Here is a 14,201-nt window from a genome sequence, read left to right on the forward strand (position 1 = left end):
GTCTTGCTTTATGACTCTAAACTTCATATTTTTCCAGGAAAATTGAAATCCAAGTGGACGGGTCCTTTCATAAATCGTGAAGTGCATCCCAATGTAGTGGTGGAAGTATTCAATCCCAAAGGCAATCAAACCTTCAAAGTCAATGGCCATCGTCTCAAGCCATTCATAGAGCCTTACAATGCAGACAAGGAGGAGATCAACCTCCTTGAACCACAACAACTTTGAGGGAAAACAGGGTTACATGGACTATATAAGTCCATGAATTTTTATAGTTTTATAGTTGTATTGTTATTTTTATTTCTTTTGATTTTAATTCTTGCTCAAACTTGGTTTATTTTGTCTTAATTCAAGTTAATTTTGATGTTAAATTTCAGGAAAAAAATCAAGAAAAATGTGGAGAAGCCTTGAAAAGCAAGACATGGGAGCAAAGCAAAGAGGACAGAGCACTGCATTTCAAGGTGCGAAAATTTCGCACGGTGGAATCCAACATGCGAAAATGTAATACAAGGTGTGAATTTCCAAAAGCAAATTTTCGCACACCACTATTCAAGGTGCGAAAATTTCGCACACCTCAATCCAAGGTGCGAAATCCATTCCAACATGCAAAAATCTCAGTCCAAGGTGCGAATTCTCTAAATTTCAATTTCGCACACCACTATTGAAGGTGCGAAAATTTTCGCACCGTGCAAAACACACTGGCACACGAGTGACATTTCGCACACGTCAAGCCAATTTTCGCACTGTGCGAAACAAGGTGCGAAAATTTCGTACAGTGCAAAATTGAGTCCAAAACTCCATTTAAGGTGCGAAATTCTCAGTTCAAGGTGCGAAAATTTCACACGGTAAAATACAAGGTGCGAAAATTTCGCACGGTAAAATACAAGGTGCGAAAATTTCACACGATGAAATTTTAAGCTGCGAAAACTCTGAACTGACTTTTAAACTCATTTTTTACCCCCGGGACTTTGCCTAACGTCCAAAAACGACTTTTCGGTTGCCATGGGCATTTTTAAACATCAAACCACCCCAAGCCCCCATTGCTATTTAAACCTTTGAAGTGGATAAGCCAAAGAGACGCAAGCCCCGCGCGCCATCTCCACCTCTCTGCAATCAGATCAGGCCACTTCCAAGCATTTCGGCCATGGAAAAGACTAGGGGAGGTCTTTCCGCATCCCCATCCTCGCCGATGCCTCGACCAGCACAGTCCGCCATCGGAGGCGCCACTTCGCCACCCGCTCAGGACTCCACCGTTCCCCCATCTGAGGGTGAAACGCCTTCTCAGTGCCGGCATCCCACCAGGAGGCCACCCACTGACCCTGTGTCGCCCGCCGCCAAAGCCAAGAGGCCTGCTTCTCGACCACCTGCGAAGAGAGCCAAGTTCTCGGATCCTGGAGAGCCATCCCAGACACCTCAGGCAGAGCCGCCTATTGAGGACTCTCAGATCCCTGTGGGGGTTCCTCTCGAGACCATCATCAGGCAGCCTATGATCGTAGGGCCGCCTATAGAGGGCAACCTGGATTGCAGAGATCGATCATTCTACTCAAAGACCTGGTTCGACATCAAGGCTCTCAGACAACAGCCAGAGCTCAAGGATTCATTCCGTTTGCTATAGAGGTATCACATGGAGCATCTTCTCACTCCTAGGCAGTTCTATTATCCCAGAGTAGTTCTAGACTTTTATCAGTCTATGACTACTCAAGGCGTCCGGAATCCTACTCTCATCTATTTTACTATAGATGGACGTCAGGGTGCTATTGGAGCTCGCTACATTGCTGAGGCCCTCCGTATACCTTATGAGCCTGTGACTCAGGCAGATTTCAGGGAGTGGTCCTCATTCTCTCAGAGGGACATGGTTCGTATCTTGTCCAGGGTGACTTCCACAGCCTTAGTGTTGACTAGGAAAGAGCTTCCATCTGGGATGCTCCTTATTGATGTGCTCCTACGTGCCAACATCTTCCCACTTCAACATAAAGTTCAGAGGAGAGGAGTTATACTTGAGGCGTTATTTAGGATTTCTGAGGGATATTACTTCGGCCCTCATCATTTGATTATGACTTCTCTTCTTCACTTTGAAGAGAAAGTCCACCAGAAGAAGCTTCAGAGGGTAGATGTCATTCCATTATTATTTCTGAGGCTCCTTTGCCAAATTTTAGAGCACCTGGGCTATCCTGGAGAGCCCCGCCTTGAGAGGCGCCGCCATTGCCGAGAGGACTTCTCTCTCGACAAATGGCATCACTTGGCAGCCTACTTTGCACCTCAGGGAGCCCCAGATGTGCCCCCACCTCCAGAGCTACCCCAAGATGAGCAGCTACCTCAGGCCTAGCAGAATGAGATTCTCACTGACACTACACCTCCTGCCCCTGCAGCACACACCTTAGTGCACATGCCTGAGGCTACACTTCCTGTTTCTCCTATCACTCAGCCAGCTCCACCAGTCGTGCCAGCTACCTCAGCACCTCCTCCTTCATCTGAGCCCACTGTCACCGTTTCTCTTACGGAATTCAGAGGCTTAGTGCACTCATTGCAGACATTCAGCACGGTTGAGGATTCTCTTATCCAGCAGATGACCACTATTCGTGCGCACCAGGATCAGATCATTGCTACTCAAACCCAGCATACCACGATCCTTCATCAGATCCAACAGCATCTGAGTATGCAGACACTTCCTGGGCATGATAGGTCTGGACCATCTGAGCCTCCGGTACCAGATGAGAGGACCATACCAGCTGAGCAGCCCATATCAGATGAGGAGATCAGAGCAGAGCCATCACATGATCCCACTACTATCTGATCTCTTTATGTTTTTTTTTTTACTTACTTTTCATATTAGACTTGTGAATCCCATCTTTTTTATGTATTATATACTGGGATTGGATGTATTACTTGAACATCATGCATATTGTATTTCTTTTCCAAGTAATACATATATATATATATATATATCATTTTTGATTATATTCCCTTTTCTCATTACTCTTTAATCTTTGAAACATGTGGTTTCTCCTATACGAAATAGACTCTGTATCACTCAGGAAGTACCACTTCCTCCCTTTATTTTTTTTTATCACTCTTGGAACATTGAGGACAATGTTCAACTCGGTTGGGGGGAGAGTTGAGGAAGGAAGTTTTGTTATTAATACTAAGTTATTTTGGTAATTTAGTTGTTTTTTGCTTAATTTTTAAATTTTTTTAAAGTTTTTTATATACTCTCCATGGCTATTAAGGAAAAGATTTCAAAATGAAATGGGAGAAATTAAATTTTTGTCTTTTTACTTGAAACTTAGAGTTTGTATTATGTTTATTAAAGTTGATGAATTATTGAACTCCTATTGATTTCAACCTTATTTCTTCCACTTTAAGCTTATCACACACCGTGCACACTAGGTTCAGTTTATAAGATGAAAAACTATTTTCCCCCTTGAGTTAGGAAAATTTAGACTTGGTACATTTGACCTCATTTTAATAGTGTTGAGACACCTTATAAAAGGCCAATGAGCCTTTGGAAAAAGAAAGAAAAATGTTTTACTTGCCTTGAAACCCGAGCAAGGTCTGAGGGGTATATGGTGAAAATCTTTAAAACCTGGTGCCCTAAGCCTTCAATGGTTGGGAGTCACTGACCTCAATGCTCGTTACATGGGTGAATAGGTGGAGTTTAGCATATTGTATGTGCTTGGGTATTAAAAATTCATTCTCAAAAGTTCGGGGTGAAATCCGAGGAGTTAGTGGTTGAAAAATCCTTAAAGCTTGATGCCCTAAACCTTGATTGGTTGGGAGTCATCGATGGACCCCGTTACATGGAAAATTTAGAAAAGAATGCCTTTAAGCTTTGCACTCCTACAAGAAAAAAAATTGTGAAAGAAAAGAGGTGCGTTCTTAGCCTATTGGAGGTTGATTAGTTTGCTAAGCTTTGAAAAGAACTAGGTTGAGGGGAGAGATTAGTTTGACATACTATATCTGGAAACTAATAAATAACACATAGATTTTTGTGGAAGAGTAAGGATTGGACCTTTGGGAGTGGAAATTATTTTGAAGCTTAAATTTACATAATGCCTACTCTTTATGAATTGTGACTAGGCAAATTATTTGATAGCTCCTATTGAAGTTTAAGGTTTATTTCTTTCATGTTCCATGTGAGAGTTTGTTCAGTCATGCCACTTAAACATTTTTTGGAGTGATCAACATGATTTTGTAAATTTATTACTTTTATTTTTAATTTTTTAATTTTTTCTCTCCTTCATTGCTAAGGGACTAGCAATATGTCGGTTGGGGGCAGTGATTACTACTCAAAACATGCTATTTTGTAGCTTGTAATTAGCTCTTTTAAACACCCTTGAGTAGTAATTATTACCATTTAACCCAATTGGCATGTTAAGGACCCTTGCAATCGTTTCTAATCAAATTGTGTTAAGTTTTGGTGTTTTTGATAGCTTTTTGCTCACCAAAGCAATTTAAGAATGAGGGAGAGCTGTATATAGTTCATGGCAAAGCTTTTGGAAGTTCAAATTCATGAAGAAACCAAGCTTTGGAGCCTCATATTCCTTTGCCTTAGTCGTTCAAAGTATGCAAGGAAAAAGCAATGGAGAGAGGAAAATAGAGTAAGGAAAACAGAGGACAGCAGCTATAGTCTTCCTTCACACTTTTGGAGCACTTCCCGAAGTCCATTTTCTACATGCTATATACCATTTCAAAGCTAAGGAAGTCAAGAATCCAACTCTTCAAACCGTGTACTATTTGGAGCTGAAATGAGAAAGATATGGCCTTCGGAAGGCAACTGCATCAAGCTGAGAGACAATTTCGCACCTTGCGAAATTGGAACTTCAACGTGCGAAATTTAAAGTGGATGGCAGCTGTGTAGTCGCGGTGAAGCCTAGCATTCGAATTTGATTTTGCAACTTGTGAACTTTGATTTCAATGTGCGAAAGTGGATTCTAAGTTGCGAAATCAACTTGCGAAATTTTCGCAAGTCACCATGCAACGTGCGAAACTGGGATATTTGTGCCGACTCTTTTTCTTCAGATATTTTTGTGTCTAAATTTCCATTTTCTCCTTGTATTCAGCCACTCATGCAATTCCTTAGCTAGGAAGTATCCAAGGAAGGGTAAATTACCTTCCTATATAAACTCTCTTGTAAACACTAAAAAAAAAAAAACACTCTCTCAGGGAGCTTTTCCCAGGAGACCAACTTATGTATATTTGATACTTAGTGAAATACAGGGATCTCTTTTGCTTTCTTTTTCTCTCTACTATTTTCTTTTTCTTGGAAGCCAAACAACCTCTGAGGATGTTTTCCTAGAGGATGAGAGGCTAAACTTTTGGTTTCTTGGAGTGAAGGAAGCTAGGTGAAAAGTCCAGATGAAAAGGTGGAAAACTCTCGTGCATTAAATACAGTTAGTGGGAGTTCATAAATGGCTTTTAAATCTAAAGTTTTGCTTTAAATCCCTTAGAATTACTTTGAATGGCCAATACATGGTAAGCTTTAGGTCTCTGTGGATACTTATTGCTAGATCCACACCAAACCATTAGTTATCATGTACGAGCCATTGGAAAGTGGCTCAAGGTGAAGACCCTTAGTGTCTAAAGCCATTAATGGAACTTGAATTCCACTTCTATTGACTTTTTATGGATTAAATCTTCATTGTTAAACCTATACCGATTCGGGAAACAACCATCCTTTATGTTGTTGTCCCCAATGCGAGAAGAAAAATCCGGAGTTTCCAACTTTGCATCCTGAACTTGATCCTAGCAACCTCTAGCTCCGAGAGACTTTCTTTCTTTCATTTCTACCTAGTTCTATATTAGTTTAGTTCCAAACACCACTTTCAAAACAAATTTTATTTTCTTTTAAACTTTAAGTTTATGATAAAGGAAATCATCAGACTCAATTTCTAATCTTGAGGCTATCACTAATAGAGTGAAAACCCATCCCTGAGTTCGACCCTAGAGCTGCTATACTATAGTAGCTTTACTACGCCAATATAAGGTCATAGGATTTATAAATATTTTTTATTAAAATACTCAACTGGGCATGAATCAATAGCTTTAGCTAATATAGCATAGTGGCTCTAGGATCGTTCACTGGGAAGGGTTTTCAACTTACAACTAATACCATTTCAAAGTTAAATTGGTGCTTTTTCATTTCAAGGTTAGCTTAAGAAGAAAACATAAACTTTGGTTAAAAAATGATTTGTTTGAGCTAACTAAAAAGAAAGTAATGGAAATTACTTATGAAGAAAAGCATTCCTTGGAGTTTTAGGTTCACAGGGGAGGCTCCTCATGCAAAAACAGAGCTCTGGTCACTTGAATCTTTTCCTCGCATTAGAGAATTAACATATAGTTAATTCTCTAACCCGTGTTGTACAAATGCTTCCCTTTAATGGATTTCAGCACTAATTTTCTCTCACTGATGCAACTTGCAATGGCTCGTGCTTCTCACCTAGCATTTTCCATTCAAGGTGATCATTAACCTTGGACTTCCCTTCTCAAGCTCACAAGAGATACCTAATGGATGACTCCTTAAAGTCCAAAATCTTACCAAGTGTTGGCAATTCTAGAAAATCCTACCTTTAAGTCACCTCCCAAAGGCTCGCAAGAGATAAACTAGTGCATCTCCATGGACGGAGATCACTTGCCTTACCAAGTGTTGGCCCAGGTGAATTGAAGGTGTTTTAAGTTAACTAAAAACATAGAAATCATTAATGGGTCACACTTTCTCTTCATTAACAGCTGAAACAATAAAACTACCAATTCTTGCATTCGGGGCCTTACCCGGCTACCTTAGCTCCAAGGAACTAAAAGCCTATCAACTCATTCTTTGAGGAAACATCCTCAGAGCTTGTTTGGCTAGTAAGAAAAATATAAATACAATCAAAACGAGTAGGTAAGGTAGAGCAAAGCTCTGTATTTTACTTCCTTTCAAAACTATACACAAGTTGTGTTTGAGAACAAGCTCCCCGACATCTCCCTATAAATGGAAATTACAAACAATATATGTAAGGCTATTTACCCTTTGTTCTTGCTTAATAACTAAGGAATCCTATGATAGGTGGATTACAAGGAGAGAATGGGGATATAGACATCAAATATCTAAAGCAAAAAAATCTAAAAATGTCAGTCGCAAATATCGGGAAGCACTCAAGAGAATTTCGCAGGCGTGCAAGATGGCTACAAAATTTCGCAACCTGAAGGACACCATTTCGCAGCCATCCTCTTGTGATTTCGCAGTCCGCGAAATTGGCCTTCAGCTTGGTGTGATCGGCTTCTAATGGCTCTAACTCCTTCATTTCAACTCCGAATCGTGCACTGTTTGAAGCATTGGATTGCTGACTTCTCGAGCTTCGAAACAATATATAATCTTTATAAATTGAGCTCCATAAAGTCTTCCAAAAGTGGCTGACAGTTGCTATCCTCTTGAATGCTTCATGTTAGATTTCTCTCTTTGCTTTCCCTCCTTACATTCATGATTTGCTTATGGAAAAGGACTATAAAGCTTCAAAGCTTTGGTTCTTCATGTTACTAGGTTTCCCATTGCTTTGCCATGGATTCCAAAGAACTCTCCTCAATCTTGGATTGCTTTGGTGATCAAATTACTAACAAAACACCAAAACTTACACAATTTGATTAGAAATGATTGCAAAGGTCCTTAATATGTTAATTGAGGTAAAAGGTAATAACTACTACTCAAAAGTGTTTAAAAGAGTTAATTAGAAGCTATCAAATAACACTTTTTGAGTAGTAATCAATCAAGTTCCTTAGGCAAAGGGGGAGATTTTGAATCTTTTCCTTGCATTGGGTGTAATAACATAAAGAATGGTTATCTCCCGAACCGGTGTGTATTTAGCAACTAAGATTTGATCCAAACTGGTTCATGAAAAATTGTAGTTGCTTTCCATTAATGGTTTTAAACACTAAAGACCTCCCACTGTGAATCATCTTCCAAAGGCTCATAAATGATAACTAATAGACATCCATGGATCAAGCAATAAGCATCCATGGAGCCCGAAAAGCTTACCAAGTATTGGCCATTCTAGGTAATCCTACCTTTAAACCACCTTCCAGAGGCTTGTAAATGATAACTAATAGACATCCATGAATCAAGCAATAAGCATCCATGGAGCCCGAAAAGCTTACCAAATATTGGCCCAAGTGATTTTAAGTTAAACCTTGAAATAAAAACCATTAATGGGTAACAACTCTCCTCATTTAAAGCAAGGAAAACTCCCACCTTTGCATCCGGATCCCTTACCTAGCTTCCTTCAGTCCAAGAAATGTAAAACCTAGCCACTCATCCTCCGAGAAAACATCATCAGAGGTTGTTTGGCTAGAAAGAAAATGAAAACAAAATGAGAAGGAAAGGCAGAGCAAAAGCTCTATGTATTTCTTACTACCAGAATTTACAAGTGTTCTCTGGAATTTCTTCCGAGATATTACAAAAGATCTTTTCTAAGACATATATAGAGAGATATTTCTAACCCCCTTTAGATATTCTAAATATCTAAAAATATCTTTAGCTTATTACAAGGAGAAAATAGAAAATTACACAATATCTGAAGATCAAAATCTAACGGAGTCGGTGCACAAATATCTAGAAATTACACAGGATGATTTCGCATGGTGTGCGGAATTCATATTTGGCTTAGTTCTTCAGCATTTGGTTTCGCAAGGTGTGCGAAATTTCGCACAGGATGCGAAATTCATTTTTCTCAATCTTGCCCTCCGTTCTGCAACTTGTTCTCCTCTTGACATTTCACATGCTATGCGAAATCGCTGGATGTTAGATTTCTTCTCTGATTCTCTTCCTTGCATACTTGATTGGTTTGGCAAAGGCTACGAAGCTCTCCAAAGCTTGGATTTTTTATTTATTTGAGCTTCAACTTGCTTTGCCATGGACTACACAAAATTCTCCCTCATTCTTGGCTTGTTCTAATGATAAAAAAGCTATAAAAAATACCAAAGCTTGCCAAAAACTAATTAGAAACACTTGCAGGGGTTCTTAATGTGCCAATTGAGTTAAAATGTGTTAACTACTACTCAAAAGTGTTTAAAAGAGTACTTTTTGAGTAGTAATCACTTCCCCCAACCGACATATTGCTAGTCCCTTAACAATGAGGGAGAGAAAAAGAAAAATAAACAGTAACATAATTTACAAAATCATGTTGATCACTCCAACATATTTTCAAGTGGCATGATGTAGATCATACTCTCTCATGGGACATTAAAGAGATAAAACTCAACCTTTAACAAGAGTTATCAAATATCTTGCCTAATCACAATTCATAAAGAGTAGGCATTATACAAATTTAAGCTTCAAAAGAATTTCCAGTCCCAAATGTTTAATCCTTACTCTTCTACAAAAATCTTAGTGTTAAGCTTATTAGTTTTCGAATCTAGTATGATGAACTAATCTCTCCCCCCAACTTAGTTCTTTCTCACACCTTAGGAAACTGACCAAACTCCAATAGGCTAAGAACGCACCTCTTTTATTTCACAATTTTTTTTCATTGTAGGAGGGCATTGCTAAAGGTATTGTTTTCTAAAGTGTGCATGTAACGGGGATCCATCGATGACTCCCATCCAATCAAGGTTTAGGGCATCAAGCTTTAAGGATCTTTCGACCACTAACTCTTCAGATTTTACCCTAGACTTTTGAAATTGAAATTCAATACTCAAGCACCTACAATATGTTAAACTCCACCCATTCACCCTTGTAACAAGCATTGAGGTCGGTGACTCCCAACTAATAAAGGCTTAGGGCACCGGGTTTTAAAGGTTTTCACCATATACCCCTCGAACCTTGCTCGGGTTTCAAGGCAAGCGTAACACTTTGTTCTTTTTTTTTTTCCAAGGCTCATTAGCCTTTTATAAGGTGTCCCGACACTATTAAAATGAGGTCAAAGGTACCAAGTCGAAAATTCCCTAAGTTCAAGGGGTGAGATAGTTTTTCATCTTATAACCGGAACCTAATGTGCACAGTGTGTGGTAAGATTAAAGTGGAAGAAATAAGGCTGAATTCAATAGGAGTTTCAATAATTCATCAACCTCAATAAGCATAATACAAACTCTAATATTCAAATAAAAATGTAAGAACTCAATTTCTCCCATTTCATTTTGAGAATTTTTCCTTAATAACCATGGAGAGTAAAGTAAAAACTTTTAAAATTAAACAAAAGTTTAAAAATTAAGCAAAAAGTAACTAAATTAACCTAGCATTATTAACAGTACTTCCTTCCTCAACTCTCCCCCCAACCGAGATCAACATTGCCCTCAATGTGGCAAGAGCGATTGAAAATAAAGGGAGGAAGTGGTACCTCCTGAGTGAAATGGAGTCTGAGTTGTATAGGAGAAACCACATGAGTCAAAAAACAAAAAAAGTCATGAGTAGAGGAAATAGAAGAATGGCATATATAACCAGAAATGATGTTTATATATTACTTTGAGAAAGTACAATATGAAATATGATCAGGTAATACAACCAATCCCAAAATATAAAACATCAAAACAATGAACTATATATACTAATATAATAAGTAAATACAAAAACATAAAAAGATGATCAAGTAGTGGTCGGGTCATGTGGAGATGATGCATCTATAGTAGGCTCCTGAGTGCGCTGGATCGGGACATCGACCTCTGCTCTGGTAGTCTCCTCAGGTGGAATAGTCTCCTCGGCTAGAGGTATGGGCTCTGATGGGCCAGGAAGGTTAGGCTAAGGTGGTGGAAAAAATCCCAGATGTTGCTGAATCTGACGAAGGATAGCAGTATGTTGGTCCTGCTGGGCACGTATCGTCGCCATCTTCCGGAATAAAGCAGTGTGTGTGGTGGTGAGTGTCTGGAAGGTATGTACCATGGCACAGAACTCTATAGCAGAAATGGTGATAAAGGGCTCGGATGTAGCAGGTGCAACTAGTGGAACAACAGGAGTGGTAGGGGGAGCAGTAGAAGTGGCCTCAAGCATAGGCACTTGATTACTACTTAAAACATGCTATTTTGTAGCTTGTAATTAGCTCTTTTAAACACCCTTGAGTATTAATTATTACCTTTTAACTCAATTGGCAAGATAGGGACCCTTGCAATAGTTTCTAATCAAATTGTGTTAAGTTTTGGTGTTTTTGATAGCTTTTTGCTCACCAAAGCAATTTAAGAATGAGGGAGAGCTGTATATAGTTCATGGCAAAGCTTTTGGAAGCTCAAATTCATGAAGAAACTGAGCTTTGGAGCCTCATATTCCTTTGCCTTAGTCGTTCAAAGTATGCAAGGAAAGAGCAATGGAGAGAGGAAAAACAGAGTGAAGAAAACAGAGGACAGCAACTTCAGTCTTCCTTTTCACTTTTGGAGCACATAACGAAGTCCATTTTTTACATTCTATATACCATTTGAAAGATCAGGAAGTCAAGAATCCAACGCTTCAAACCGTGTACGATTTGGAGCTGAAATAAAGAAGATATGGCCTTCAGAAGATAACTGCATCAAGCTGAGGGACAATTTCGCACCTTGCGAAATTGGAACTCCAACGTGCGAAATTTAAAGTGGATGGTAGCTGTGCATTCGCTGTGAAGCCCAACATGCAAAAGTGATTTTTCAACTTGCGAACTTGGATCTCAACGTGCGAAAGTGGATTCTAAGTTGCGAAATTTTCGCAAGTCACCACGCAACGTGAGAAATTGGGATTTTTGTGCACCGACTCTTTTTCTTCTTATATTTTGTGTCTACATCTCCATTTTCTTCTTGTATTCAGCCACTCATGTAATTCCTTAGCTAGGAAGTATTCAAGGAAGGGTAAATTACCTTCCTATATAAACTCTCTTGTAAACACTTAAAAAACACTCTCTGGGAAGCTTGTTCCAGGAGACGAACTATTGTATATTTTACACTTAGTGAAATACAGAGATCTTTTTGCTTTCCTTTTCTCTTTTCTATTTTATTTTTCTTGGAAGCCAAACAACCTATGAGGATGTTTTCCCAGAGGATGAGAGGCTAAACCTTTGGTTTCTTGGAGTGAAGGAAGCTAGGTGAAAAGTTCAGATGCAAAAGTGGAAAACTCTCGTGCATTAAATACAGGTAGTTGGAGTTCATAAATGGCTTTTAAATCTAAAGTTTTGCTTTAAATCCCTTAGAATCACTTTGAATGGCCAATACATGATAAGCTTTTAGGTCTCTGTGGATACTTATTGCTAGATCCACATAAGACCATTAGTTATCATGTATGAGCCATTGGAAAGTGGCTCAAGGTGAAGACCCATAGTGTCTAAAGCCATTAATGGAACTTGACTACCATTTCTATTGACTTTTTATGGATTAAATCTTCATTATTAAACCTATACCGGTTCGGGAAACAACCATGCTTTATGTTGTTGTCCCCAATACGAGGAGAAAAATCCAGAATTTCCCACTTTGCATTCTGAACTTGATCCTAGCAACCTTTAGCTCCGGGAGACTTTCTTTCTTCCATTTGTATCTAGTTCTATGTTAGTTTAGTTCCAAACACCACTTTCAAAACAAATTTTATTTTCTTTTAAACTTTAAGTTTTTGACAAAGGAAATCATCAAACTCAATTTCTAATCTTGAGTCTATCACTGGTAAAGTGAAAACCCATCCTAGAGTTCGACCCTAGAGCTGCTATACTATAGTAGTTTTGCTACGCCAGTATAAGGTCATAGGATTTATAAATTTTTTTGATAAAAATACCCAATTGGGCATGAATCAAATGGCTCCGTTGTCGGGGATGGTGCCACAATACAGTGATACAACTTTTTAGAGGCTACTTGTGATTTCCATCACAAGTTTGGTGAATTCCTTTTTCACAAACTTCATTTCATTTCTTTTAAGTGTAGAATTCCTTTTGTTAAGTTTACTTTCATTTTCTTTCTAACCTTAACTTTCTTCTAGTTTTCTTTTGTTTTTGTTGTCTTTGTTTTGTTTTCAGGGAAGTTGTAACTTGTGCATGCCCTATTGGATTCGGGACCAAGAGGGAAGACTAGTAAGGATAGAGAATCCTCAAGACACAGAGTTGGATATCTGTGTAAACATCATGGACCCTCCACAAGAGGATCAGAATTCTCAACACGGTCAAGGGGGTAATCCAAATGCATATCTATCCATGAGGGATAGAATGCACCCACCAAGGATGAGTGCACGCTCATGCATCGTACCCCCTCTTGAGCAGCTGATTATAAGGCCCCATATTGTACCCCTTGATTCGTGCCCAATTGGTGTCTCAGCTGATTTGTGTCCAGCTGGTGCTCCTTGATTGAGGAAGTGATCAACAAAATTTATTACCTATAACACCATACACTAGGGTAGCAAAGAAAAAGCTACTATAGTATAGTGGCTCTAGGGTCGTTCACTGGGAATGACTAACAAGCAATCAATGATACCAATTCCAAGTGAATTGGTCTTGTTTCATTTCATGGTTAGCTTAAGAAGTAAAACACAAACTTTGATTGGTAAAGGTTGAGACTTAAACTAACTAACATAACAGAAGTTTGGAATAATTTAGGAAGAAAAGCATTCCTTGGAGATTTAGGTTCACTGGGGTGGTTCCTCATGCAAAAGACACGGCTTTGGTCAGATGGTTCATTTCCTCGCATTAGAGATTCAACATATAGTCAATTCTCTAACCGGTGATGTACAGAGACTCCTTCAATTAGATTTCACTTTAATTCTCTCACTGATGCAACTTGCAATGGTTTAAGCCTCTCACTAAGCCTTAACCATTCAAGGTGATCTTTAACCTTGGATTACCCGTCAAAAGCTCGCAAGAGATAACTAATGGATGTCTCCTAGGAGTCCAAAAGCTTACCAAGTGTTGGCTATTCTAGAAAATCCTACCCTGAAGTCACCTACCAGAGGCTCGCAAGGGGTAAACTAGTGCATTTCCATGGTTGGAAATCACTTGCCTTACCAAGTGTTGGCCCAGGTAACTCCAAAGTGTTTTAAGTTAACTAAAAACATAGAAATCACTAAAGGATTTCACTTCCTCTTCATTAATAGCTAAAACCACAAAGCTTTGCTTTCGTGCACTTGGAACCTTCCCCGGCAACCTTAGCTCCAAGGAATTAGAAGTTTAGTTACTCATTCTCTGGGGAAAACTCCTCAGAGAATTCATAACTTAGAAATAAAATGAAAATACAAAGTAAGAAGGTAAGGCAGTAGAAAGAAAAATAGGCTTTACTTGCTTACCCAAATGTTTACAGAAGGAACTCCT

At 39.0% G+C, this 14,201-nt stretch overlaps 1 protein-coding gene across 1 annotated transcript; it reads left to right on the forward strand.

The window, feature by feature from the left end:
- The first annotated feature begins 1,141 nt into the window (after positions 1-1,141).
- Positions 1,142-1,612, forward strand: LOC104878004 (lysine-rich arabinogalactan protein 19). Its single transcript, XM_010647654.1, has one exon. It carries the CDS (start codon positions 1,142-1,144, stop codon positions 1,610-1,612), a length of 471 nt encoding a protein of 156 aa, XP_010645956.1.
- Positions 1,613-14,201: the final 12,589 nt, after the last annotated feature.

The sequence above is a fragment of the Vitis vinifera genome, chromosome 6 (genome assembly GCF_030704535.1).
Source record: "Vitis vinifera cultivar Pinot Noir 40024 chromosome 6, ASM3070453v1".
Taxonomy (NCBI): domain Eukaryota; kingdom Viridiplantae; phylum Streptophyta; class Magnoliopsida; order Vitales; family Vitaceae; genus Vitis; species Vitis vinifera.